General features: G+C 40.6%; 2 protein-coding genes across 2 annotated transcripts; both read right to left on the bottom strand.

Annotated features, from left to right (window-relative positions):
- Positions 1-1,830: 1,830 nt before the first annotated feature.
- Positions 1,831-20,784, bottom strand: esrp2 (epithelial splicing regulatory protein 2). Its single transcript, XM_083995153.1, has 16 exons — positions 20,337-20,784; positions 19,695-19,823; positions 13,451-13,564; positions 12,853-12,967; positions 12,591-12,686; positions 12,018-12,072; positions 11,411-11,521; positions 10,839-10,971; positions 10,483-10,525; positions 8,974-9,275; positions 7,739-7,972; positions 7,293-7,491; positions 5,336-5,540; positions 4,963-5,161; positions 3,633-3,733; positions 1,831-1,969 (listed from the first exon to the last, which is right to left on the bottom strand). Exons 1-15 carry the CDS (start codon positions 20,466-20,468, stop codon positions 3,647-3,649), a joined length of 2,154 nt encoding a protein of 717 aa, XP_083851279.1. The 5' UTR covers positions 20,469-20,784; the 3' UTR covers positions 1,831-1,969; positions 3,633-3,646.
- Positions 20,785-24,017: 3,233 nt separating this feature from the next.
- LOC311007336 (leukotriene B4 receptor 1) lies at positions 24,018-25,280 on the bottom strand. The gene has a single exon (XM_084000477.1). The coding sequence runs from the start codon at positions 25,258-25,260 to the stop codon at positions 24,175-24,177; it is 1,086 nt and encodes a 361-aa protein (XP_083856603.1). The 5' UTR covers positions 25,261-25,280; the 3' UTR covers positions 24,018-24,174.
- Positions 25,281-27,463: the final 2,183 nt, after the last annotated feature.

Below are 27,463 nucleotides of genomic sequence, written 5' to 3'. Positions count from 1 at the left end.
CAAATTATCAGCATGCATCAAGCAAGTAAAACATCTAGGAGATTGCTGAGGATAGCAAGGATAGTGGGGGACCATCATCTTCAAGAAGAAATGTAGTCCAATGTGACCACAGAGTCCTGACCTTCATCCCAATGAGAATCTTTGAAAAAATAATGCAACTCTGGACGGAAATAAATGTTGGGACATTGCAGAAGCTTATCGAAATGATGCCACAGCAAATCAAACCTAAAGGCGGTCCAACGAAATGTTAGAGTGTGTGACTTTTTTTTAGACAGGGAGCATAGTTGAAAACTGTTGCGCCTCTCTTGATAGAACCAATGGCATTAAACCCACAGCGTGGAATCATTGTTTATCTTTCCTTTTCTGCATGTTTTTTCTTCTCAATTAAACTACAGGTCATCTAATAAAATACAGCACCATGCAGTTACAGGACTAAGTGTATTTCTTCCTTTTTCCTTTCTCACACAGAACAGATATTTTGTGCAGGCAACATTATTATTGGTTTTATTGATGTCTTATGAAATTAAATAAGACCAAATCAAACAAGGATCATTGTTGACATTTTTATCGTTTACAGTTTTATCTCATTTACACAGAGCAAGTCTCAAACTTGCAACAAAAAAAATATTTCCTCTGCCACCAGAGGTTGACCTAGCCCTGTTAGAGCCAGTATTGCACTCTGGGTAATGTAGGCACAGTAAAGATGTGAAAACAAAACTAAAGACAGCTGTCAATAGGCCTGTTACAGGAAAACTCATGCAAATTGACACAGTAGTCCGGTCGGAAGCAGGTATACGATGCTACAGACTGTTTGTTATAAATAGTCTGGAAACAAAAAACAGGAGAGACTGTACAGCAGGCGAGGTTGATCATTATAAAAGGCTTCAGGATGTATCTCTGTCCTGTTAGGTCTAACAACTAAATATTCATTTTTGTAAAGAAATTTGGATGAATAAAAATTGAATCAACTCATCAAGCTATTCAGACGAGCAGTTCCTTAACTCATTGATTGGAGCAAAAACAAGTCTGAAGGTCTAAATGGGATGATGTGTCATACATAAATGCTTCATATAAGAAAAACTAGTTACAAATGACTTGGTAGACTGTCACAACTGTGACCCTGCTGTGGTTTTAACCAACAGTCCCTCCAGCTCAAAGTTAGTACAAATGAATCCAGAAAAGTTACAGAGCACAGCTCAAGGTTCACTCCTTGTTTCAGTAGTCTAAGTTGGTTTTTATGGCTTTTTTCACTTTTCAATGGCACCACTGGAGACCATCAAATTAATAAACATTGTGCACACACATACACACATCTGTGTTTGCATAGAGCTAAACACAAAGAGTCATAAAGGATGACAAACCAAAATATAGTGGTCAAGAATGAAAATTCAGAAATATACAGAAAAGATCATCAGCAGAAGTGGTTTGTACAACCTCAAGCATTTCAGGATGAAAATGATCTGTACAGTTTTATGGGGGATAAATACAGTATACAGAGCATTTGAATACACAGAGCCACCGTTATGGATTTGTCCAGGCTCTACGCCATCTCCTCTCCACAACCAGCAGATACACAGTGGTGCTATGCATGACATCAACATAGTCATTAGCACAATGACAGCTGCTTCATCTGTGGATGTTCAGACTCCAGCTGCCTCCTCTGGAGTGTCAGGGGCCGGCAGTGTCAGGTGTGTGGTAATAATTGGTTTTGTGTAGCACTGGGATCGACTGGAGCTCGTTCAGTGTTTATGGAGAAGCAGGGAGGTGGGTGAGTGCTCTTCAGTGGGAGGTTAAATTGAGCTAGTGGTCAGTTACAGAGGACCAAGTGGACCTGCTGACCGTAGAAGGGGTGGTTCGAGCGCTCAGCTACAGCCTGTCTGGCCATCTCCTCACTAGGGAAGGTGATCAAGGCCTCGCCGCTGCACTGGCCACTGAAGTTGTACAAGATGAGAACGGCATCTGGCTGGAGCTGCAGAAAAAAAAGAAGAAGGAGGAAAGAAAAAAAAACCATCAGAATAAATATCACAATTTCCTGCAGCTGCAGCATGGAAACACCAGGGGGAGCCCATAAAGCTGAGGGAGAACAACGCCTTGGGAAAGCTCATCTCATCAAACCGGCCCAGTTAGATGGGAAAAAAGATTAATGGGTAGAGATTAACAGCTAGACAGAGTAGAGTACATGCTGTTCCCAGAGGACCCGACCCATTGTGATGTCACACATTAATCGTTTGTTAGTCTGCATGCATCCACGTCCTGCATCAAAATCAAGCCTAATGCAAAAACTCATTTTCCTCAAGACATGCAGATATGAAAGGAAACACTGATGATTGGAGTGACAGGGATAAAATCAGTTGAGTTTGTTGTTAGAGAATCACGTCAGACCAAGAGAGGATAACACACAGAATGGGATCATACATTCAGGGAACTGTCCACTGGAAACGGTGGAGGTAGGGAGATACGCCCCGATTCAGAAGATGTCATGAGTTGGTTTACTGCAGGAGTGCTGAATCAAGACAAACTAACACTGAGGCTTTCAGTCATAAAGCTTCTGTCAAATCTTCTGTAAGAAGATGCTGTGTTCAGCGACTAGCGAAATGTGATTCCACTTCATTATTCAAAAGCCCTATAGTTTGCTTACAGATGATTTTCACCTTTACTGAGGAACAGGAGGTTCATCATATGCCAAAGGTCTGTGTTTGGTCTGATCAACCTGCAGACTGTGGCTCCTGCACTGGATGATTAACCATCTCTGCCACAGAGTTATATCCACCATTCACAGAAAGTATGAGATGTTAAAAGCTCATTTACATCAGAGCACTTATTGCAATTTGTAAATACATCTAAGAACATATATTAGACTCTGCTCAATCTGATCATACAGCCTTTAGAAATTACATGTTCCTCTTATTTATAGCAACAACAAAACCTCAAAATGCTAACCCTAACACCAAAAGATGATGTCGACTCGATATGTTGCAAAAGTTTAAAAAAAAACTGAATTGGTAGCTGAGATTTAAATAGATTAGATTAGATTATACTTTATCTATTATTATACTAGGGGAAATACTGTCCCTAACACTTAACACATTCTGTGTATATACAGTAATATACATAAAATAGTGCATATTGTAACGGATTTAGACATCTGTCAGCAACAGCACTCAGCACTCTTCTCACAGGCCTCAGAGGAAAGACTTCAGTAATGAAGCAGTTTTGTTTGGAAAGCAGCAGACTGGCATGCCGGCTCAGGAGCTCAGAACCTCGATGGCTAGATTGGGCATTCCTACACAGACTGGTCCTGTCAAATTACAATGTGTGATGTGTTATTTTGTCGGAGTGTTTCAGTCTCATAAGTAATGCTGCTTCTCTTCAGCAGCAATGTTTTCAGGCTGCAATTCAAACTGCCCATAGTGGCCACAATAATTCTTTATATACCATGTTTCTACAAGATGGATTTCAGCTCATTTTGAAGCAACTGCCTCAGAGCTTACTGGGTAGTTTGAAGCTTATTTGTGTTTTATTATCCATTTAACTCTGAATGTTGTGCATTTAACTATATTACATATGTTTGTTATGAGGAGGAAATGCCCTTTCTGGCCACACTGGTTCTCTGGTCTGGAGGCTCTTCTTACCTTGGGGCGAGTCCCTAAAGACAGAGCCATTCTTTGGGCTGAATCAGACTCCTGGCCTGTTCGTTCATCTGAACCACGCCGCTGTACTCGTCAGGGGCGTACTACAGATGATAATGAACGGACAGTCAGGGTGGGAAAGCCTCCACGTTGTCTCACACATGACAGTACACAGTTTAATACACAAGAAGATGCAATGGTAAAAACTCTCAAAAAGTACCCCTGGTTTTTGAGGAAGATAACACCAAACCAGAAACATACATTACACACACAAACACATATACCAAACACTGACTGAACAGGCTTCATTTGAACCACAAAGAGTGATTTGGTATTGTGGGGATTGTGTGGTTAAGGAAACCAACGCTGGTGTGGGAACTGTTTTCTCGCCCAGGGCCAATATGAGAGGCACGACTGCAGCCAGAAAATAAAAAGGCACACTCACTCCATTCAGGATACAATTACTGCAGTTCAGCCAACAGTCAGGTCTGGAGTCAGCTTCACACACATACACACACACACACACACACACACACACACACACACACACACACACACACACCTTTGCTAAATTCTCTAATGTTCACTCAGGAGAAGTTTTTCTTTGGTGTGAACTTGATGCTGGCAACCTACTAAAATAAAACCCTCCCCCTCTCTCTCACACACACACGCAACAGCATAGGGGCTGAACCAGAACTAAATAACATAAACCACGAAGAAAACCCAAAATCTGCACCACAACAACACAACCCCCTCCACCTCAAACCCCACCCCTCTTATCTGAAGCTCCAACTGCCAGGGTTCATACCTGCTTCAGAGGTCTCCACCTAATTTGGGCTGGCAGCAGAAAAAAAACGGGAAGCAAGGGGAAGGGTGGGGAAGAGGGGCACAAGTGCACACATGTCCCTTAACTGAATACTAGAGCGTGTGATTTTGCAATAAAAACCACCAATAGAAAAAAGGCTCAATGATCCAACAGCTACTGACTTCAACATGTGGGGTTACCGACTGTTGGAAGAGTTCACAATCCACAAAATAAAGCCACAGCCAAGCACACTGTTTAGCTACTACAAGTTGCTATGAATAGTTACCATCATTTACTGTAAAACAGCACTGGGCAGCTTTAATCCATATTCCATTCATACAGTGGAAGACAGAGAGACCAACATTTTAAATACAAATTATCATGTATGAAATTTATAGTCAGGCTTTTGCAGTGTGACTGCAATGTCCATATATCATCTTTGTGTGCCACCTACATCCATACACACACGCACACGCACACACACGCTCTATAACTTTGCAGCCTCACTTAGGTGGTACATGCACCCACCTGGTATCCCTGGAAGAAGCTGAGGATGTCCTTGACTCCAGTGTTATAGGGCAGACCCTGCATCCTGACCAGGGCGCCAGGTTGGGGCAGGACAGAGGAGGCGGCGGCTGCAGCAGGGTGGGACTGGGCTGCCACTGCTGCTGCCACTGCTCCTGGTGGAGCAGCAAAGTAGCCAACCGTGGAGGGGGAAACTGGGGGGCTGCAGCAAGAGCAGTGCCCAAAAAAAAAAAAAAAAAAAGCAGAGATGTGAGAACATACCGTAGTTCATTAATGGCAGGAGATAATTACAGAGTGATTAATGATGGGTAGGGTAAGCAGAACAGAAGCAGAGGAACAGGTATTTCATCATTTTTCATTTAGCTGCCGTACTAACCTCGGGTAGTAGGCTGTGTAGTTCATGTTCATATTCATGTACAGGTGTGGCTGAGGTGGGTAGTAGGCCAGAGTGTGAGCAGGGCTGTGTGCAGCGGTCTGATGAGGTCTAGGTGCAGCCAGCAGGGGGGGCTGGTAGAGGGCAGCCTCAGGGAGAATGGTAGGTGGGGTGGGGAAGGCAGTGTAGGCTGTGGGGGGAGACAGACCTGCAGGGAGAGACAGAGATATTTTGAAAATCTGGTGATTTACCCGTTGTGATCAGGTCATGCGAAACCCTGCCAGTAATGCAGTCGAGTATGAAGAAGTGTAATGAAGAGTTTTTCCATGCTGCATTACAGGATTTCAACACGTTTCTTGTGTTACAAACAACACACAGAATCTTGAGAAAAATTCTAATAAAAAAAAGGAAGTTATTTTATTGTGAAGTGAACAGCGGTCAGTCAGCTGACAGTTAGTCACCTGGGAAACCAAGTTGTCATATCGTTTCCCACAGTTTACAGACTTGATAGATGATCAATTAATGGAAAATATTAAGATTTATTAATAATGAAAAGAAGTATAACTGTATCCTGTCACACTTTTGGCCATTATTTCCATCACTGACTGGTTTAAACAAACACCAAATGTGACCCACAACCCTTATTTTGTTGTTACAAAGATATATTGCAAAAGTTGTACAAAAATCAGCACAATTTCACTTTTTTGATGACATACTGTATTTCAACTAGGCAAGGCAAGACAGTTTTATTTGTAATATAGCCCAGTTTGTCTCAAAGGGTTTTATATAGCATCATAACAACATCCTCTGCCCTTAGATCCTCACAGTGACTTGAGGAAAAACTAGCACTTCTTTGAGCAGGTCTGGCAGTTACTGTGATCCAGGTTACATCAAGGAAGAATGATTAGCAGGATTTCAACAGAACAGACAGAAATGACACTCTGAGCTATAGAAATATGAACCTGGGCGGAAAAAATATTTTTTTTTTCTCAGAACAGAATCAGACAGTCTGGAAACCACCTTCTGCATTGCCAACTATTTTATTTACAATCTTCCTCTGTCCTAAAGTCTGTCGTTATAACATTATGACATGAACGTATTTACATGCAAACAGCCACTATCAGTGTGAAGCTGAGGGCAGCTGTGGTACTGTAGCCCTCAGAGCCAACAAGGAAACATGGTGACATACAACACTGCTGACCTTGTGGAGGCCCCAAGTGTTTCCAGGCCACTCAGGGTAAAATTACATTTAAAAAATCCACAGCTCAATTCTAGATAGTGTAAAGGTGTAAATCAAAACCACATATGTCAGGCAACTATATAACATTTGATTAAAGTGGATTGTACACAAATGTGAATCAGTGATCATTTCAAGAAAAGTGATAATTGAAGCCTATATTGATCTAATCTCCAGCACTAAAAACAGATATGAGCCATGACTGAGCAAAGTGCATATTTAGACCTACATTCAGTCCAGTCTTAACTGTTTCAGAGGAAGACAGAGGCAACTACTGCAACTAATGAAACACCAGCAGACTGTTGAATATTTTGAGCTTTATCAATAAGTGGAACTTGTGATATTCATATAGGCTGAGATAATTGAGTAACTATTTCTCTAATGACGAGTTTGCACTAAACATAAAAACCTGAAGCTAATAAAAGTGTCATTATTTTTGTAGGTATTTGATCAAACAACAAAGTTCTGGATAACATTTTGACCTTGTGATTAATGTTTATGTTAAGATATCAGGTTATTATATTGTTATAATTCATCCTGAGGCAAACATAAATGTCAGCACTAACTTTCAGAGCAACAGTTCAGATAGTTCAGACTGAACAAAATCCACCAGCACTGCTATTCCTCAATCCACGTCACAAGTCATTATTAATACCACCACGATGCAATAGATGCGAGTGTGTTTGTTGCTTTAATGAATCTCATTTGGTGGACTTCACTTACATGGGAGTTTGCAGGGTGGGGGGGAGAGGCCGCTGCGATTCAGAGTTCCTCCCATCAGCACGATGCTCATCTCCTCCGTGGAGCACTGGAACACCTCAACGTACCGGTCCTTCATTGTCTTTTTATGGCACTTCTGGGCCACCATAAATGCTTTGTCAGGGGACTTCATTTGGATGAAGGCATCACCAGACGGCCGACCCTGCAACGAGATGGACAACAAAACAGTTTTAAACAAAAAACAGTGTGCACGAGGATACAGCACAAAAGCTACCAGTGAAATTCATAGGGAGGTGGACTACAAGTTATTAAAAACACTGAATGTGCCTTTTCAGGATTGTTTTCTTTTAGTTCTTCTGTACTTGGGCTACAATAATCTAATGTAGATTTACTATCAGATACTTGACCATGGGATGAGACATTTAACATTGTCATAACACCAGTCTGACCTGCTGGTTGAGGACCATGTGTACTCCATGGGGTTTGATGTCAACAGTGTGCTCTCCCATGAACTCCAGGATGTCTTCAATGCCAGCAGTGTAGGGCAGACCACGCAGGCGAACACAGTCACGAGTGCTGCTGGTGGCTGGAAGGAAAGGAGGCGTGGCGAGGACCGGGACAGGCACGATGGGAGAGGGGGGCAGTGTTGAGATTAGAGGTGTGGACATGTAGCGGTTCAAGACCTGGCAAATACAGGAAGGAGAGATAATGAATCAATATGTATAATGAATCAATATGTATTTATGCTAATTTTTACACAAATGACTGAAATAAACGGATGAGAATATCAAAGTTAGTTTCATGCGAGTCTCAAGAGAGGATTTCCAGCAGGGACGATCGGAGGCTTCACTGGTTATTGAAATTCTCTCTATGCAAATGAGATTCACAGTACAAATTTAATACAGAGAAACCAAAAAAGTGAAGTGGAAAAAAGTGAATAAAGGTTGAGTCAAGCGCGGTCCACTTTCTAAACACAGCCAACGGGAACAAACTGAGGCGCAAAGATGTTCACAGCTGTTCCTCAGGGTGATTGGAAAACAATGTATATACATTGTGCAATAATACAGATGTCATTTTTAGTTGTGCAAATTGCACGGTCATCTGATTTATTGGATGCGTCACATACTTTCAATGCCATGTTTGCCGACTTTTGTACGTTGTCATGACATCAGTTTTTTTGGGAGACCCTGACAGGGGAAGCAGCTGTCGTGAACACACAGACAGGAAGTTTTTTTTCTTGATTATTCACTGATGACAAAACAGTTTTCTCAAGAGCCCCAACTACAAGAAAAACAAATGACTGGAATCGCCTATATTTATCATTACTTCGGTTATTGCCAAGTAAATATGGGCAACTAGCTAATGTCTTATGTCTACAATAGAAAACCACAAGTTCCCCTTTCATGTTACCAGTCTTAAAGTTATTTTGAAACAGACATTGCTCCAATTACTCAACCCAAAATGTTTATGAATTCAACATCTGGCACAGAGTCATTGTAAGGGACCTCCACCCCATTCCACGTGTAACACCAACCAGATCTTTAGGTCCCATATTACATCTGTTTGAATTTCTTGATGCAGTATATCAGTATATTTCCCAGCAGTAGTCTGATTCACAACACTACTCAGCAGCTCAAAGATTTCTACAGTCAGACTTAAAAAAAAAAGAAAAAAAAGAATTTACCTGTTGCACTTCAGCCGCAGTGCTCCGAAACAGCTCAATGTAGCGCTTCCCCAGGATCTGCTTGTGTTTTTTCAGAGCGTTCTGGGCGTATTCTTCACAGGAGAAGAGCACAAAGGCATCACCAGTGGGCCGTCCGTCGGGGTACTTGACAAAGAGCAAACCTTCGGCACCATCTGTAACTGGGCTCTCGGGACCGAGGAAGGACAGGACTTCCTGGGGTGTGGCAGTGAACGGCAATCCCCTCATACGGATAATCACCTGGTTCTCTTTGGACAGGAACTGGGCCACCTCGTTAGACGTACCTAGTGTCAGATGACAGCAGTAATTAAGAAATTCTTACTATCCCAGTGTCACTCGTTTGGTTAACAACCAAGGCTTATTGTCATTTCGTGTTACAACATACAGTAGCTCACGTGATCAAGATTATGTCCAAGTTCATACTGACATTGCAAATGTTTGGCATGTGTAAATGTGGAGCTTGTCCTATCTCAAATTTACAGAAAACTGACTGACGTGGCAGAGACTATGAACATTTACTCACATGTACAATGTGCCTTGTTTCTATACAGCTTTCTTTGCTCCTTTTGTTTTAATTTGTATACAATAAAATTACACAGTTAATTAAGCTGCACCACCAGTCAGATGAGTAGTAATTCTTTAACTTTTACTGTACTATTAGAAAGATCACTGGAGTCCATATTTAATGTTTAAACTGAAAAGGCATATCTTATATTAAAACAGCAACAAGAATGAAAATGTTGCCAAATACACTACATTTTGTTTTATGTATTTGTTTACATGTTTACTATTTTCCTACTGATAAACGCATCTGTGTCTTGTCTGCTGTAACTATTTGCCTAAAGTCCAATGTGCTGTCAATCTGTATTGATCTTAATTCATCTGAGTAAAGTCCAGAGTGACACCGGCAGCCACTGCAAGTTATCCACTTCGAGTGGCTGAATTTCTTTGTCCGCTATCTCTGCGTTACCACTGGCTGCTGCTCTATGGTTCAGAGGCCCTCGGCTATGCCTTTGTCTCCTCACACCATCTTTTCTATCAGCAGCGAGCCGGTCCTTTTACTGGCCGTCCGCTCGCTCCCCCAGGGGAGTGGGACTTCAGGCTGAACGGCACAAGTGAGCTGCTGTTAGCCAAGAGTGAAATTTCTCTCCAACTGGCCTCTAAGGGGTTGGGCTGGGGATGAGAAGGTGAGGGAGGACTGGAGGGGGAGAGAGGGAAGCTCCTCACAAAGCGCCTTTCATTAGTCCAAGATAAGCTGCTGGAGAATCACTGGGATAAGGCAAAGACACAGGTAAATGAGATCCCTTCTTTTAGAGTTAGTAAAGAGCTGCTCTTTTGCAGATGTGGAAGGCTCTTGTTTTTCCTCAAAGATGCGGGAAAGCCATTAAACAGAAGGCTAACACACTAACAGAAAGCCTTTCATCATGAGTCTCCATAAAAACATTGTGAGAAGAGAGGGGGGGATAAAAAAAAAAACATCTGAAATCTGACCTCCAGCAATTTTGAGGAATTCCTCTCCTGTGGCCTTGTAAACCTGAGAAGACAAGAGGAAAACCATAAAACAATTTAACACACAAGGACATAACATACGACAGTGACAGTCAGTGACAACTGATTAATTGCTCTTCCAGTAAACAAAATACACAGTAATGTTGTAATCTGAGCAACAGTTTCTAAACGACCCTGAGCCTGAGGGACTTTATGAAATGTATTTGCAGAAACCAGCTGACACTGAGATGGCGTCATCATGATTCAGTTAGAAAACATTTACTCACACTGATCATGAGGGGCATAAAGCAAAACTAAACTTTACAACTGAGTGGACAAGAGGTAAATCTGAATCTAACCTCGATGTAGCGGCTGCCCATGTGGTGCTTGTGGCGCTCCAAGGCCAGATCCCTGTGCTCCGAGTTGATGAAACGAACTAAGGCTTCACCGTTCCTCCTGCCCTGAGCGTTAAGACACAGGGCAACACCACCCCTGGAAGACAAGTGCACAGATACATGCAGGAGTAATGACATGGAGCCCTGTTCAGGAGTAACCCATCAGCAAGGTTGTTGAAGGAATGGTCATCAAAACTGGGTATAACAACGACACCAAGGATCTGGTTGTGTTAGTTAAAAGGAGCATTTTTAAGGATGTTTATTCACTTCAAGATTTAAATGACTGATGTAACTCTCACAACTGTACAGTAAATATGTAGCAGCAGTCTGTGGGCTTTGCTGTGTGTAAAGATGGCAAATATGTGATGTGTTACTTATTAGGCAACGCTGCAAGGTGCTTTATTACCTTCAGATGGAGCCTGGTTAGCAGTTTCTCCATGTTTCCATTTTATGCAAAGCTGATCTAAGTTGAGCTCCAGCTACATATTTAATGTGCAAGAATTGAAAGTGATGTTTGCCCATTAGGACCAACGTACTTAGCAATATTGAGGCCTTTAAAGAAGCGAGCAATGTCTTGGTCTGATGATTGCCATGGGAGCCCCCGTGCTCTGATCACTGTCTCACTGTCCACCGGCTCCATCTTACTGCTGTACAATACACAATGGGGAGAGAAAGAAAACATACAAATGACATCATGACAGCAGTGAATAAATAGATTAAATAGATTCTAACTTTTCCACAGACAACAGCTTTTATGACTGAAAACCAACTCCATAAGCTGTTACATTTGAACAAATTGTCCAAAGGTTGTAAACACAGAGACCACTCATAGCAAGTGCTAACCAAAGAAACACACTCCCATGATTAAATGTCAGGGGGTTGTCAAGGTGATAGGCTTTGGCTGTCTGAGAACAGCAGGATTTGGTGCTGTGCTACTAGATAGCCAGGTAAGCGCTTGATGGCAAAGCTAGGACAGCTTTAATGACACACTTGTGGTTTTCTTGTTGCTGTAATCAATGTTAAGAGCCCCTGTATTCAGGTCTGAATATGACTGGAGGGGGTTCGTCAGTCTGTAAGAAACAAAACTGGTGTGGCAGAAACACATAAGAATGGAGTGAGACAAAATGTAAAGTTCAAACATACCATGTGCCAGAATCAAACTTGTATTTCACCGTTTCAACACAGGAGAATTTGTGATCTGAAAAGGATTAAAGAAAAAAAAAAGTATTTTTAAATTGTTGTTGGATTCTCAGGGTCCAAGACCACGTCTCTCTCTCTCACACACAGGGAACAGGTTCACTCACTCTCTCTCACACACACACACTCACACACCTGAAATTAAGTTTTGAGTGTGCTGCATTCCTGTTACTTATCACACCCATAGCCAAAGGGAGTAATGCCAGAGGGGACTGGTGACTGATTAAAGTCTGATTTATTTGCACTGTAATATATCTGGAGTCATGTTACATCCATCTATAAAGCCAAGAGGGTTTCTGATTTTTAACACATGTTTTAAGATCTTATTACAAAAGCAAACAATCTGTGAGTATGAGCAGGTCTGCCCTGCACCAACTACAGCTGTAGTTACAACTGTGACTACAGTGTGAAGAGTTTACCATGGGTGACTGTAGGCCTTCAGCTTTTGGATCAAAGTCAGCTCATTGGAAATTTTGGTAAAAGAAAATCAACATTGGTTAAAATCTGGCAGTTACTTACCATAGGGCTCAGCCAGCATGCAGAGCACCAGCTGCACCATGCTGCTCACCTCCCTTACCCCCATCAACGGCTCTGACACAGCAGGAAGGCCAACATCTGCATGCACAGTTAAAGATGTTTCCCTGTTTTAGTTGTAATTTTGAACATTACCAACCTTTGCTGTGTCTCCCCACAAATGTACAGTTAAAAGGAGTATTTAAGAGATAAAAAAAAAAAGATGCGACAACAAATACAGTTAAGTGCACAGGCTAGGAAAGGATACATTCCAGCATGGAGGGGAGGGTGAGCTTCTGCACAGGGTCGGCATTGGGGCAGCATTTGTGAAACTCTTTTCTCACATCCACAAATGAGAAGAAACATTCAGGTAGGACTAGATTCTGAAAAGAAAGAATGAAAAAAGGAAATGATTCAGTGTGACAGTATGACAGTATGGCAGTCTGATATGGAGACTGGATATACTGGGAAGCTTAAAGCAAATTTAGTAGAGATCTTCCTTGTGTCAGAGGTATAAGACGCGACACAAGAGGAAGAAAACTTAATACAAAAGAAATTCATTACTTAGATGGATCGGTGCCCAGATTCATGAAGGAAAGAAACTTTCCATATAAGGTATCAAACACTGTCACATAACAAGAGCCATGAACAGAGAAAGCCAATACTGATATTGCATTGCCGGTATTCTGAGGCAGAGCATGATACCAGTGCCCAACAAAGTCTAGTTGAAAAATCTTTATTTCAACAAAGCAACTAACATTTCAAACATTTACCTGTATTTACCTTTAGGGTTTTACCTCTTAAAATCTTAGGTAATGGATACAAACAGGTGTCTGTGGTATGGAGGAACAGAGGAGAACCATTACCTTTTTGGAAGCTTCGGGGTGGAGGGCCTGTCGGATAACAAGAGGACTGTTGACGCAAAGTGTGCAAGAGCTCCTGCCGAGACATTTTACTTCTGATGACACTGACTGCTGGAACTGCATAATGAAACAAAGAGGAGAGCAAAACATTAATATGATTAAGTTGTACTGTCAATAGAGCCTGAATACAAAGAAGAAAAAGTAAGAGGACATTTATTGCGGATGTTTTTGTTTCTTTATGGCCAAATAATGATGTCATTATCAAATACAGTTCGATATCTGTTGTGCAAACGCCATCAACTATGTGAAAGTGAACGGACCAGACTTTAGTCTTAGGGGTGAACAAGTGAGGAAGGTTTTGCGCTTGACATTTGTGTGTTTGTGTCTCATTAGGAGCAAAGCTTGTCTAACAGGTTTTAGTGTTTGCCTAGTGAGACAGGCAGCAGACAAAAGAGAGCAATGATCACACCACTGATCACCTGGACAGACAGTCTCAGGTCGACCAGAGGAAAAAAAACAAGTCCAACCTGCCTAAATACCAGCACCTCCCACATGTGCATGTTTATTTATAACTGCTACAGACATTAAGACTCATTCCTTGTGTTGTGACAACCTGTTGTTGGTAGTTTTTAACTGTCAACAGAGGCAATGTCAATATGCACTGAGGCTAATGACATCTTTGTCTGTCTATCCTGAAGGGTAGTGAAGTTAAAATTAATTTAGGTAAAGTACTATGAGCTTATTCATTTAAGACTTTGCAAACAATTGCCTTGTTAAACATTCAGTCCACAAGGCAGCCCGGGCATCCCAATGAAATCATTAGGTCACCAAATCATATTGAACATACTGTAAATTCTAATACTCTGAGGTCATGTGCTGGAAGCAGTTGCTTACGTCAGGGTAAGTGCGTAGTGGGGTGTTTGTTGTATGTATTTTAAAGATCCAGGCCTGACTTGGAGAACTGTACATTGCACAGATTTGAGCTTCAATACATTAAATATTCTGTAACTAATTATTGAGACCTAACCCTACAACAGTTATTCTCATGAGGGGCCATAAATGCAATGTGTCCCACCTCCGCATTACACTGACATCTCAAAACCCCTCAAGTTGTACTGAATCCTTTTTATATTCACTTACTGCTCAGTGTCACAATGCAAGATAAAGACCACCTTTCATCGGACACTTCAGAAAGTTGTAATGATAGCCTTTTCCTTCCCCTACCCTGAGCCCTCAACGTCAGCTCTGTGAGAGCAAAATCAGTCTGTCTGGATACAAGACCACCTTAAACTCAGTGTCTGAGTAGTTTCACATGGCCACTGGCTATATATGACAGTGAGAGAGCATTAGAGGAGCATGTATGGGCATGCTCATTAACAGTCAGAAAGCAATACAGGGCTATTTGGCAACGCCAGCCAGCTGCTGACAAGGGAACAAATGCCTCAGGGTTGGATTAAGGTAGTTTTGGGGTAGCTAGACTGACACATGAAAGGGTCTTGGGTATTTACAAGGGGCCAATGAACATTAGCAGACCTACAAATGATCACTGGTGACTAAAATTTGAGTATTTACTATATATATTTTCCCTTTTTTAAAAAGCAAATGTGAACACTAAAATCTTGAGTCAGCACAGCTTGTTATTTTCTGTTGTTCCAAGAGAAGGGACAGGGGAGAAAACAGGTAGATGGAAACTGTCAGTCTCTCACGTTGTGCCGCTTATACTTTCACTTCACCTTGCAAAAGATGCTGCAAGGTCAAAGTTGAGTAAAAGTGGAAGTGGTGAATGATGTGGTGATTTGAGTCATCAAATTGTAATCACGTTTATGTGAACAAAAACATATACAAATGAGTGGCCACACTATTTGGATTTTGAGGGTTACAGTATGCTTACAAAATGGTGTTGGCACCATCGTTATGAAATTTACCACTGCGTTTTTATTTGCCTACACAAACAGATCACAATATCCCGATCACATGGTTTTATGGTATAGCAACCCTTACACATGTCGGTCTGGTCTTGCTACCACACTCAACTCTGAATTTAGCCACATTATTTAAAAGGTTGAGCCCAAGACCAATCTATAAAACCATGTACATATAGAACATAACAGAATAAACCCCTGTGCCCTAGACTTAACCTGCATTAACATTTCAATCAAGTTTAACTCACTTACACTGCCCGAGTCAACAAAGTGTCCTGACCACAATATCAACACATTACCTGGACAGAACACATTATTTTAAAATCCTTCTTTCCGCTGACAGGAGTCTGGGATTGCCAAAGTTAACTGGCAAACATGAATCAAGAAAGACATAGTTCTGCAAGTCCTTGAATTTGAATTCACCCTTTCAATCTAATTCAAGTAGTTAAGATTCAATTCACTGATTGGTCAGATTTTGTACAGGACATGTCATCATTTTAACAGTCTTTGTCACATTTTGTTTTCTTCTCAGGTAGGTTCTTAAAAGGTCACAAAACTAATTAACACATTATGTAAACTATCTAATGAACTCAATGAAGTTTTCTTATTCCAGTGCAAACACAAAAATCCCCAAACTACTGTACGCCAAAGTTCTGTAGATTTATTCTGCAGCACATTTTGAACCCAGCCATACTGCACAACTTCATGTTTGCAGTGAAAACACAACTAGTGTTTGCTCATTGCTGTCCCATAAACTCCACCTTGGCCTATTACTGAAAACGAATTACAAAGAGAAAAGCAAATGTTATCAACAAGATAGCGTCACAGCGTTACACCCTCTCCCTTTCTCCTCTGTGTCAAAAAACTGTTTAAATTGAGCAAACAAGCAGAAGAAAAATCTCCAACTGACCACTGATAGCTAGAGACAACGGATTACTGAGCCAAACTCACCAACAGCGCTCAGGAAGAAGCTCTAACTCTACCAACCTTTTTACATATCTAATAGTAGATTTTCATAGCAGTAAATATGGCGCTTTACATGAGGGTAAAATGTGTGAAACCAACATTCTTGATGCAGTGTTTAAGTTTTTGCAACATAGGCTACATCTAGCAGATATATTCTTATTCCAGCACAATCAATATTATCATACCTTGGGCACACTTGGCTCGGGTGTCAAAAAAATTGGCTACTCATTACCAGTTATGATGCAAACATTTATGTCAAGCTTCCTCTATTCTTCCATCTACTAAAAAGTCACTTATTTTAATTCATGTCAAAAAACAACATTTGTTTCTCCGAGATTATATTATATTCAGAAATATTACTGAGGACAGTTTCTCTCAAACCAACTTTTTGTCTCACTCCACTCTCTGAAAGGCATTTCCACAGATGAGGGGGAGGAAGTGGCCTTTGAACATGGTCCTATCGGGGTTTGCTCTCCAGTGTAGCTGGACTGTTTGTGTGCAGAGGTGAGGCAGGGTGGTGGTGACTGAAAGAAACTCCGATAAGAGCAGCAGGGAGTGTCAGGGCAGTCCCTGTGGTAACTGCTCAAAGCACCTGAAGCTAAACACACACTGCCACCACAGCCCATTTTGTGGCAAATTAAATGTTGTAGCATCACCTGCGTTGGCAATGGGAGTTTGTGACTGGGCCAAACACAACATGAAAAAAAAAAGAAAATAGAGCGTGATGGGGGAGCGTTTCGTAACAACAATTAGAGCTCATGGGCGTTTATGTGAACATAACTAGCAGCAAATCTTGCTGGTTTTTTGGCAGTTCTATGCTTCTCACACATTGGATGATTGAGAAATTCGGCACATTTTGCAGCTAAGAAATTGAGAGAAATTGTTTCCAGTGCTACCAACAGGTGTATCAGTAATGTTATTGCAGTGGATGCATACATTCTCCACTCTCCTGTGCAACAGGAACCAAAGTCAACAGCAAGATTATTTCAAGAACGCTGTCTTACTATCTGAATCTTGAGACGCATCCAGATGAAAGACAAAGTCGACGGTATGCACGGGTTCAGGTAAATCACAGTGACTTGCGTGTCGTCTCTCTGCAGCCTTTTGGCACTGTGTTCAAATCCAGGTTGTGTAAATCATCCTTGGATGTGACTCATCACATTAACAATCTCAAAACATAGCAGCCTTTGTAAGAAAAAATAAATAACTTCATTCATAATCAAGGAGAGTTGTCAGCATTTTTGCCCCTGCTCTAAAACCGTTGAAAAAATGATTACACAGTAATTTGGACAACTCAGTGTTTTAGTTTGACAAAGACAACAACAGGGTGTGTGAGGTCTCAGATCACATGCATCCCCCTACAGGCTGTGACATGCTGTCAGTGTGACTACAGGTGAACCATCCATCAACCACACTGAACTGCAGGTGTGCCATGTAAACAATATAAAAATGTGGAAAAAAAGTGTCACAGCTACAGTCGTATACACGCTTGAACACATTTCATCGACAGTCTCACAATCTTACATTCTGCTTTGACAGAGCCATCGTGTACGTTTTTAGTACCTTTCTAAACAACAATTTGAAATTCAGTGTTGTCCTTGGATTTGGTTGCCTGCCATAAAGTGACGTTTATGTGCTGGAACTAAGGAATTAGCAATGAAGACTGTCTGACCTGATGGATCTAACTATATGGGTCATGTCTAAAGCTACAACTTGAATTTGAATAAGTTACAACTTTTCATATATACACAGTGTGATAGGTAATGACATTATGCAAAACATATTTCTCGGTCCGATGGCCCTAGGCAAATGGTGAAAGTGAGGGACAGAAATTTGTCAGAAATATAGACACAGGTTCCTTTCACAGATGGCACCAACATGTAAAATTAGTGCATACAGATCCTAGTGAACAGAGGCTCATGAAATGAGAAAATATAAATTTAAAATCACAATGATATGGACGACAGCTGGAAAATAGTTTGAAAACCGCGCTAATCTCTCCAGCCTGCTCTACCTTGATAAATCTTTTACCAAAGTGACGAACATCCTTGGGAGCTCAGAGCTCTTCACAAACAGGTCAATATCACGTGCCTGCCAATAAGAAGCAGCTAATATTGTAGATGTCGCAATAGGTCACCTAATCTAAAAAAAGAAGCCATACTTCCTAACTGCAGTTCTCTATAATTCCTCAAACTATTTTATTCCTTGTATCAATCAGGATAAAACTAATCTGAGACTGACCAATGGCAAGAGAAAGTTAGCAATGAGACAAAGGTATGAAAAGAACGAACTGATTGCTTGGGTTAATATTTGAAGGTTGAGCACACAAACTAATCTACAGTGGAGCTGATGTCTTGCCCGGCCTGTGTGAAGCACACATGACATCAGAATTTAGACTTAACTCCATTAAATTGTTAACTGTCGTAGTGCCATAACCCCAACTGCATCATTTCTCTACAAAATTGATTCAAAGGAATAAAGACATCTTTAATTGACTGCCCAAACCAACCTGCTTGTGCATGCATGGCATTCAGACCACAGCAACACAAACATCAAACCCAACACTCTGGTCCAGGATGATAATGAGAGGGTTTTACACTATGAAATACTGGAGGGGCGGGAAAGGTCCACCCAGTGCAAACAAATACTCTTGCATGGGTGGCTGAAAAACATGTTTGGCAACATAAGCCAGACTTTTGTCAGAGCATACCTTCTGACAGAAACCAAAAGAGCAAAGTCACATCTTGGTCATAAAAAAAGCATCCATAAGCAGCTGCTGAGGGTGAATGTAAAGATGTGAAAGCCTCCCCTGCTGTAGTATGTCTGACCTGCAGCCTGGTGCAGTCTCAGGTAAACATTCCGCCATCCAGATGTCTGCAGCACGCATCAGGCCACGACAAGACCAGACCTGCGGCTCCTCCTTATCTCCACATGCCCCAGGCCCATGCCCATCCTAGCTGCTAAGCTTCTACAAACTGTCAGCAGAGTTTAACTGTCAGAGCCAAACCAATGACATCCCTCAACCAGGTGGAAGAGTATTTTTTAGAAAAGGTCATGGGGGAAATTCGACACCCCTCACATTAATTTACAGCTTAATTCTGAGTCAGGCTTGTCATGTCTCATCTCGCTCTGGGGGGAGAAACATATTGTTTGTAACGTATTACAAATAATATGTTTAATTTTCTGTTTATGTTACAAAAAGAAAATAGATTTCTGAGCTGTGTCTGTGAGATGTTTCAAACCTTTAAAAGATATTAAAGTAAATAGCAGAACTTATATTAAGGCTTACCTTAGATGGGTAGAAAACAAACAAATAAATGTTTCAATATTCATTGCAGAACTGGGCCAGTGAGACTCACCTGTTGCAGGGCTTTGTCCAGGGGCTCAGCTTTAACCACGTCGTCCAAAGTCAGCCCTAGCTCTTCTTTACACTGGTCTGTCAGCTCCAAAGTGTCTGGCTTGACAAGACATCTATGAAGCTTCCCAACCTGTGAAGGGATGTAACGTTTCATGGCACAGAATGCAACATACAAAGAAAATGCTTACTCAGTGGTAAATGCATTATTTAAACTTCAGCTCCCCACATTAAGAAAAATGAACTTTTTCAAAACAATTCAAACTATTGACAATATAGTTGCAAAAGAGCACGTTATTGTCAATAAAGCGTCTGTTTCATAGAAGCTGACATGCCAAACAAAAAATAAAATGTGTGTGTGTTTGTTTTGTTTTTTCCCTTCTCCATAAGGTGAAATTAGGACTCAACTGCTTGTTAACATTTTGGTCGCACACCTGTAAAAGGTGAGCTAATAAGACGGATAGACAGAACTGGTGTAGCGTTAGCTAGCATTAGAGACAGGCAGGCTACAGACGCATTCAGAGAGCACACCATGTTGATTTAAATGTCAAACATACTATTCCTCTACAGGTAAGACACTATGCCACAAACACACTGGGTACATAAGAAACCGTACAACGAACGAACAGGTCAGAAAGGTCCGTACCTTTTTCTCATGTAGATCCACAATTTGCCACACCAAGAGAATTATTTCCCTCTCATCCGAACCCAGTTTACCCCCATTTGCACCAGCTGTTGCCCCAAAGAACACCACCAGAGTATCACTGTGCGAAGCCATCAGGGACCACAAGGGTAAAAACTACAATTAAAGCAAAGATTAAAATAAAAATAACACGAGGGTTCACCTTTTTCCAAGTGATAAGAAGAGCGAACAAAAGGGCTGGAAACTCAATTGAGGTAAACGGAGAGAGAAAAAAAAGAGGGGAGATTATTTTCAGAGGAGCCACGAGAGAGTTTGCGGTCAGAGACTGTACCTGTCGCAGTACTTGAGTGTGTTATATCCAGAGATACTGGTTTAACTGGTAAAGAAGGGTGGAAATCCGTGTTTCTTTCACACGAACTCCATAACAAGCCCTAGAGTTTTTTTTTCTCCCTCTGAGTTACCTGTGTGGCTCGGCCTCTGCGCGAGCAAACTCCTAGCGTCGTCGTCTATTGGCTGGTTTGCAAAGGTGAGGGCGGGACGTGGAGGTGAGTGCTGTAATCTCATTGGCCAGATCAGTTGAATCAGGAAGTAGTCTGGCAAAATCAGCTATGGTAATACCTTCATGAGGCACCCACCAGCCTGCTGATATTTTATTTCACGTTGATAGTGGAGACTACAGTTAAATGCAGAACACATAGGCTACACCTGCACCTACAACCTCTTCTTCCCCATCCTTGGATAAGTTGCTGACCATAAATTCACACTAATGCATTTATTATTTCATTTTACAAAAGTTCAACCTATTTGTGGCTGTGTTTTGCAGACATTTCAAAGATTTCTTGCGTGGCCTATAAGAACACATGATGTTTATTATCAAGAAATGTTAAAATTGCAGATTCAAATAGGCCTAACCTTTTGGAGAATGTCGGCTACACTGATTTACCCTGTTGTTTAATCAACACACTGTTGAGCAAATGGGAAACAAATAATTGCTCTGCTGTAGCTAGAGAGGATATTCATCATCAAGAGAGTTTACCCCAAATTACCTCACTGTAACACAACTTTAGTTAAAACCGAAGTGTATTTTGCTTGTTTTTTTGTTATTTCACACATTTTGTTAACGGTTTCTCTCATTTAAAATTATTCATTCAATATCAAATGATTTTTCAACCAAGCCAAAACTGCACTAAGCAATCTACTTGTCTTTCTTCTTCCTTTTCTTTTCTGGGATACTAATTGCGTGAAGTTTTTTCCTGTAACAATGATGTAACTTTTGTGTAGACTATACTAAACCTTTTTTGTTGTTGTTGTTTTGACTTAGCCTATGGTTTGTCTTGTGATTTTTAATTCATCCACAGTTGTTTGATGTGGTAACTATTCCCTGGTCACATGCATGAACTACTGGTACAACAATATGTGTATGTATACACTATACCCTTTAGTTTTTAATCACTCCACAGGCCCTTGCTGGCCTGGTGAAGTTTTCACTAGTCTTTGGATCTGTTCCCAGAATTCCATGTTTTGTTGCTCCTGACACTCCCAGCTCTGCTCACTATCGGGCCAGCAGATCGGCTTTTTGTCTGTTTAACACTTTTCACTCATTTAAATCCCTCAGTCTTTGGAGTAACCAGTCTGATAAGTTGGGGGACATGCTCGGAAACTCATCAGCTGAAATCCCAAACATGTAATGATGTTCTACCACAACAACAGCAGGAAACATTTATCTTCATGACATCATACAGTAGACATGCTTAAACATGTTGTGTGTCTATGGTACCAAAATGACAAGAACAAGTCTTTCAGCAGGTGTAATTGGTCTAGCAGTTGTAGGCTACAAGTGAAAAGGCAATCTGTGAAAGCTACTACCACACCCAGAAAATAACTTTGCTGTGCATGTGGTGACTTACATTGAGCCTGTGGGAAAAAAAACAGTCACAACAATCACTTCTCAGAAATAAAGATTCATGGCTCACTTGTCTTGACTGGTAGTTCTTGTTTTGTGGTGTCCTTTATTAGGCAGGGACCCAGAAAAGAATGAATCATGTTTATAGGGAACAGAGTTATCTTATTATCTCATTATTCTGATTGAATACATGTTGTACAGTATGATTAATGCCAAGGGTTATGTGCAGTTATACTATCTTTCACTATTGTTGCAAATTAATATTTGGTAAAAACAACAACAACAACAAAACTTCAACAGAAGGGTGTGTTGATTTAATAATACGACATGACGTGCCACAATACACTCAAAATGAAACTCATCAGCTGTGTTGATGTTGTCTCATATGCACACTGCTTCCTCAGTGAGAAAAAGTCAAGTGTCTTCTTGTGTGATCACATACATTTTTTTGGTCACACCCTTAGCCTCTGAAATTTTCCACTGTCATAGAGTTGAAATAATCCTGACTCACACATGAATGAGCTTCAAGAGCTCAATGTTTTTTTTTTTTTTTTTTTCAAACAGTTCAAGTCATAAAATAAAAATGACAACCCGTCAGAAAATCAAATCTATTTCAAGGGGTGAGAAAGGATACTGGTTATTGTTTTTTTTTTTTATATATACTTGGGGGATTGTAGTGTACGTAGGAACAGCGGTGTAGTCTATATTTGGCCTGTACCATGATATAAGAAAAGCTTCAAATGGTAGAGTTGAAATTAGTCACTGTGGTTTTCTGTGGTTTTGTGGTTAAATTTCTTATTGTTACATCAGAAATCCTGGCTCGGTATTAAATGACTCACTGTAGCCTATATGCTTTACATTAACAGACATAACCCTTTGGACAAACCTGTAAATCTAGACTCCGTAGCCTAGCTATATTTTTCACCTCATAAGTGTATCAGGTGCAAGAAATGATCATCTCAGCATAAACCTGGATAAATATAAAAAAGATATTCAAATGCAATGGAAAAGTGAAGTAAAAGTATTATTATTAGTAGTATTATGACACAACTGACATCTTGACACAACTAGATTATAAACACAGTGTTGTCACTGCCATCTGCTGGTCAATTGGTGTTGTCATGGCAATAGTCTGTCACAACATGCTTTAATAATGATTTTTTGAGAAATCAGTAAATAAGCTGACACTGAACTGTCTCACTCTGAAGAGTATGTTTGACCGTGACAGAACATTAAGACATGATTCCGCTTTTTGCTGCTCACCAAAAGGAAGAGGCAGTTTTTCATTTTGCAATCTCCTCATCGAGAGGAAGTTAAAAACACTGTTGTCTGTAGTGCCATACCAGGACAGTTGTTACCCAATTTGTCACGAGAAAAAAACATTTTAACAATGATAATGATTTTTTTTTTGATAAAAAAAAAAAGGAAATTAAGACACAGAATTACAAGTAAATTAAATTTTTTTTAAATATACGTTTTTGTTCACAATTGCATTATCAGACTATACCAGAAATGTTACAGCTCCGCAGGGCAGATTGAGAAAGCAAGATTAAAGATTTATCTTCATTAAAACAACCACTATGAGAGGGTGAAATATTTCTGATGGATAGACAAAATATTTATGAGACGGAGGCAGATTAGAGAGATGTCACACGTACAATTTTTTTTAAGAGTCTTGAGCAATTAATGGCACATTCAATAGAAATTATTGTAACCCTAAATTATATAAATTTAAGTACATTATATACAGCATATTTATAAATATATATTCACACAAAAAAACATGTACTGTAAAGGGGTCATTTACAGAACTGAACAAATTGCACAGACAAACTGACATCCTGTTAATCTGTGTTGCAATTTCATCCAAAATGATCTTAATTTCATGTAACTACACTACATATGTATACATGATTATCCACACACACTTTTTCAATATCAGGATGGATTATTTTCACACATTTTTATCAGTATGTCCATCTGGTCTTTTGACTCCGACTCACACTGAGAGCTGTGGGTCTGATTGCTCTGCCTTTTGGACACGAAGGATATTTCTCTATTGCCCTCGCCCGGGGAGGTGCTGGAGATGTGGCGGAACAGTTTCTGAATGCCAGTGTCACGCAGGGAGCTTCTAAAAGAACGAGCTGCAAACATGTAGAGGATGGGGTTAACAGTGCTGCTGATGAAGACCATGGCTCCAGCAATGAAGGTCATGGTGTTCCTGATACTCTCCAGACTATTTGCTGTATCTAAGAATGAGTCTTCAATGGCCAGGATGATGAGTGAGAGGATATTTCCAATGTGATGAGGTGTCCAACAAATGGCAAACACGACTACCACGCTGGCAATAAGAACAGTGGACTTGCGTTTGGACTTAAAGGTCATCTGAGTAATCCGGCTGCAGAGGCAGCCATAGCAGACCACTAGGATGACGAAGGGTAATATGTAGCCCACCAAGGTCTCCAACAGCACACAAACAAGCTCCTGGGTCGGAGAGGTATACTGCCGGTACAGACAGTGTGCCTCACCAGATTCCTCATCTAAAATCTGAGTTGGGATGACAGGTATGCTGAACAGGAAAGCTGCAGCCCACAAGGCCAGCAGTACTTTGTTCAAAGCTTTTTTCCTCCTCCAAATTGCTGAGGCAAAAGGATAGCGTACGGCCACAAAACGTTCCACGCTCATCAGGGTAATGAGAAAAACGCTGCAGTACATACAGGCATTGATCACAAACACCATAGTTTTACAGGAAGCCTCTCCGAACACCCAGGAGCGAGCCAGGGAGTAGATCCACAGAGGCAGGGTGATGAGGACCAGCAGGTCTGCCACAGCCAGGTGCAGGATGAGCACCACAGTGTGGGAGCGCTGCTTGACGTATCTCAGGATGGTCCAGATCACCAGGAGGTTCCCCGGAGCTCCTATGAGAAAGGACAGACCCAGGATCACACAAGCCACTACTGTCCCACCTTCGAACTCCTCAGGGGCCATTTCCTCCGAAGAAGACAGGTCAGCTGAGTGGTTCATGCTGCAAGTGTATGTGCTGACAGTGGTGTCTGCATGAAAAGCGAAACAAAATGCTGTACAAGCAAGTCTTTACTTCCCTTTAAGAATAGACTGCACAAGAACAGGGTTTCCTCACAGGCATGGGAGGTGATTCACGAATGCGTCATAAGTTCATTTTTCAGATGATAAAAAGTGTTTAGAAAAGAGTTTCCAATAAGTACAAGAGAAAACCTAACAGAAACTGTTATGATCAAGAAATGAAATTACCTCAGCTGCTTTATCAGAAAGAAAATGGGGACACAATAACAAGAGGGGTGATTAAATGTCTATGTGCATTAGAGTAAAGCCTGTGAAGCTTTATTGGCATAAACTAAATGTTCTGATCACCAAATAATAAATAGTTTAAAAATGATGTTGATTTAATTGTATATTTCACTTCAGGACACCAAAGACCTGACCTGATACCTGAAAACTAAAGCAAGAATAATATCATATCTCAGGCTGTTTTTGGAAGCATTCACTACAGGAACCAGAGCTTTTCAGTTGGCCCATCTCTTTTGTATCTCTTGTGCAAACAAATATGTTGTAATGATTCCTGATTTGTGTTGGTTTTTGACTCAAAATGTAAGTAAAAACATTCTTGTAACCAAATGACTGTAATTGAACATGGTTTAGGGAAACCATTGCTCCACATTCAGACTAAAATGATGATGTGTTTGAATGATATCATAATAACTTTTGTCATCTGGATATAGCTTAAATAGTTTCCTGTATTAATTTAAGAAGAAATTTTGAGATTCCGCATTTGCTGTTAAAGCAGAAGTAAGCATGAATATTGTGTTAATATAAGTCTTAAATAGGTATATCTTCCGACAGCAATCACTTATATAGAGTGTTTGGTCTGAAACACGGGTCTGTCAGTCACTCTGTAAGCCGAGGAGAAAACTTTCCTTGTATCCTACAACCTTTATCCAACGAGGAGAGAGAATGGCATAAAGGGGCGGTCCTCTCTGTGTGTGCAGCCAAGGGAATGCGCGTGAATGTGGTGACGTAGGGACAAGGGCGGGAACTGCTAACTCTACTGACAAGAACTTAGCCAAAACGACCGGGGGCCAGATTCACAAAACGTTCTTAAGAAGAAAAATCTTCTTAAGTGTCATTTTTTTCTTAACTTCATGTCTTAAGAAGAAAAAAGAGAAGAAGTCATATTCTCCAGAAAAGTTCTTAAGTATTTTCTCAACTTTGTTCTTAAGTTTCTTCTTAAGAAAAAACGTAATGGTATTCTTGAAATCAAAGTTCTTAAGTAGGAAAAATAGTAAGAACTTTCTTATGAACTTCTTAATTTTCTTCTTAAGACATTTCTTAAGATCTTTCTAAGAACATATTGGTGAATCCGGCCCCTGAACGCTTACTTCTGCTTTAATATAACATACATTTTGTAGCATGAAGCAGGCTTTAAGTGGCATTCACTCGTGCCAGTGAAAATTATTTATTTTACCATTGAATGCAGAGTGACACATTTTAAAGGCAAGTACAACCGCAATACGTGTCCACCTGCAGAAACCAGCGTGTCCTCTTGTCCACCACCAAGCTTAAATTAGGGTCAAAAGTGTTTAAGTTTAGAGTTTGAAAAGTGATGTCAAGGAATTATACCAAAGTTTATAATACCATGAAAACAATCTTCATTGTAAGAAATTCAGATAGTACAAAGATTTGCATTTGAAGAATGTGAAGTAGATAAGAAGATCTGTAAACAACAACAACAACAACAACAACAACAACAACAACAACAACAACAACAACAACAAAACTGTGATCTTATGATAAGGGGAGGGAACAAAAAAACACTGTGAGATGCTGTTGTCAACATCTGCGAACAGATACAGGGCGAAACACTGTAGAAAACTCAGCACTCAAAGTTCCTACAGTGTGGGACACTGAAGTTACAAGTTTCTTTATTATTTTTTATTTTTTTTACATGTGAATCATATTGTATTATAAAAACAGTCTATCACTAAGCCATCAGAGGGCAGGTTCTGTTGCTTTCATCTCCAGATCCTGAAATATGTTGTGTAGAGTTTCAAGATGTATGACAGTGAAGTCTTGAAAATCTACCACTAAAAGTTATACAATGAAATAAATTACACTGGTCTCAACCTCCACACTGACAAAAAAAACAAACAAAAAAAAACATTTTTGTCAGAATAAATTTGTCTTCTGTACA

This window comes from Trachurus trachurus, assembly GCF_905171665.1.
Source record: "Trachurus trachurus genome assembly, chromosome: 3".
In the NCBI taxonomy this organism is placed as follows: Eukaryota; Metazoa; Chordata; class Actinopteri; order Carangiformes; family Carangidae; genus Trachurus; species Trachurus trachurus.
The sequence above is the reverse complement of the archived record's forward strand: the minus strand, read 5'-3'. Positions and strand labels throughout refer to the sequence as shown.

What these genes read in the sequence shown, in the direction of transcription:
- esrp2 (XM_083995153.1), bottom strand. Translation starts at nt 20,468, where the DNA reads ATGGCTTCGCACAGTGATACTCTGGTGGTGTTCTTTGGGGCAACAGCT. An exon ending in CTGCGGCTGAAGTGCAACAG is followed by an intron (nt 7,973 to 8,973) that starts GTAAATTCTTTT and finishes TGTATTTGCCAG; the next exon opens with GTCTTGAACCGCTACATGTC. An exon ending in GCTTCTTCCAGGGATACCAG is followed by an intron (nt 3,734 to 4,962) that starts GTGGGTGCATGT and finishes TATCATCTGTAG; the next exon opens with TACGCCCCTGACGAGTACAG.
- LOC311007336 (XM_084000477.1), bottom strand. Translation starts at nt 25,260, where the DNA reads ATGAACCACTCAGCTGACCTGTCTTCTTCGGAGGAAATGGCCCCTGAG.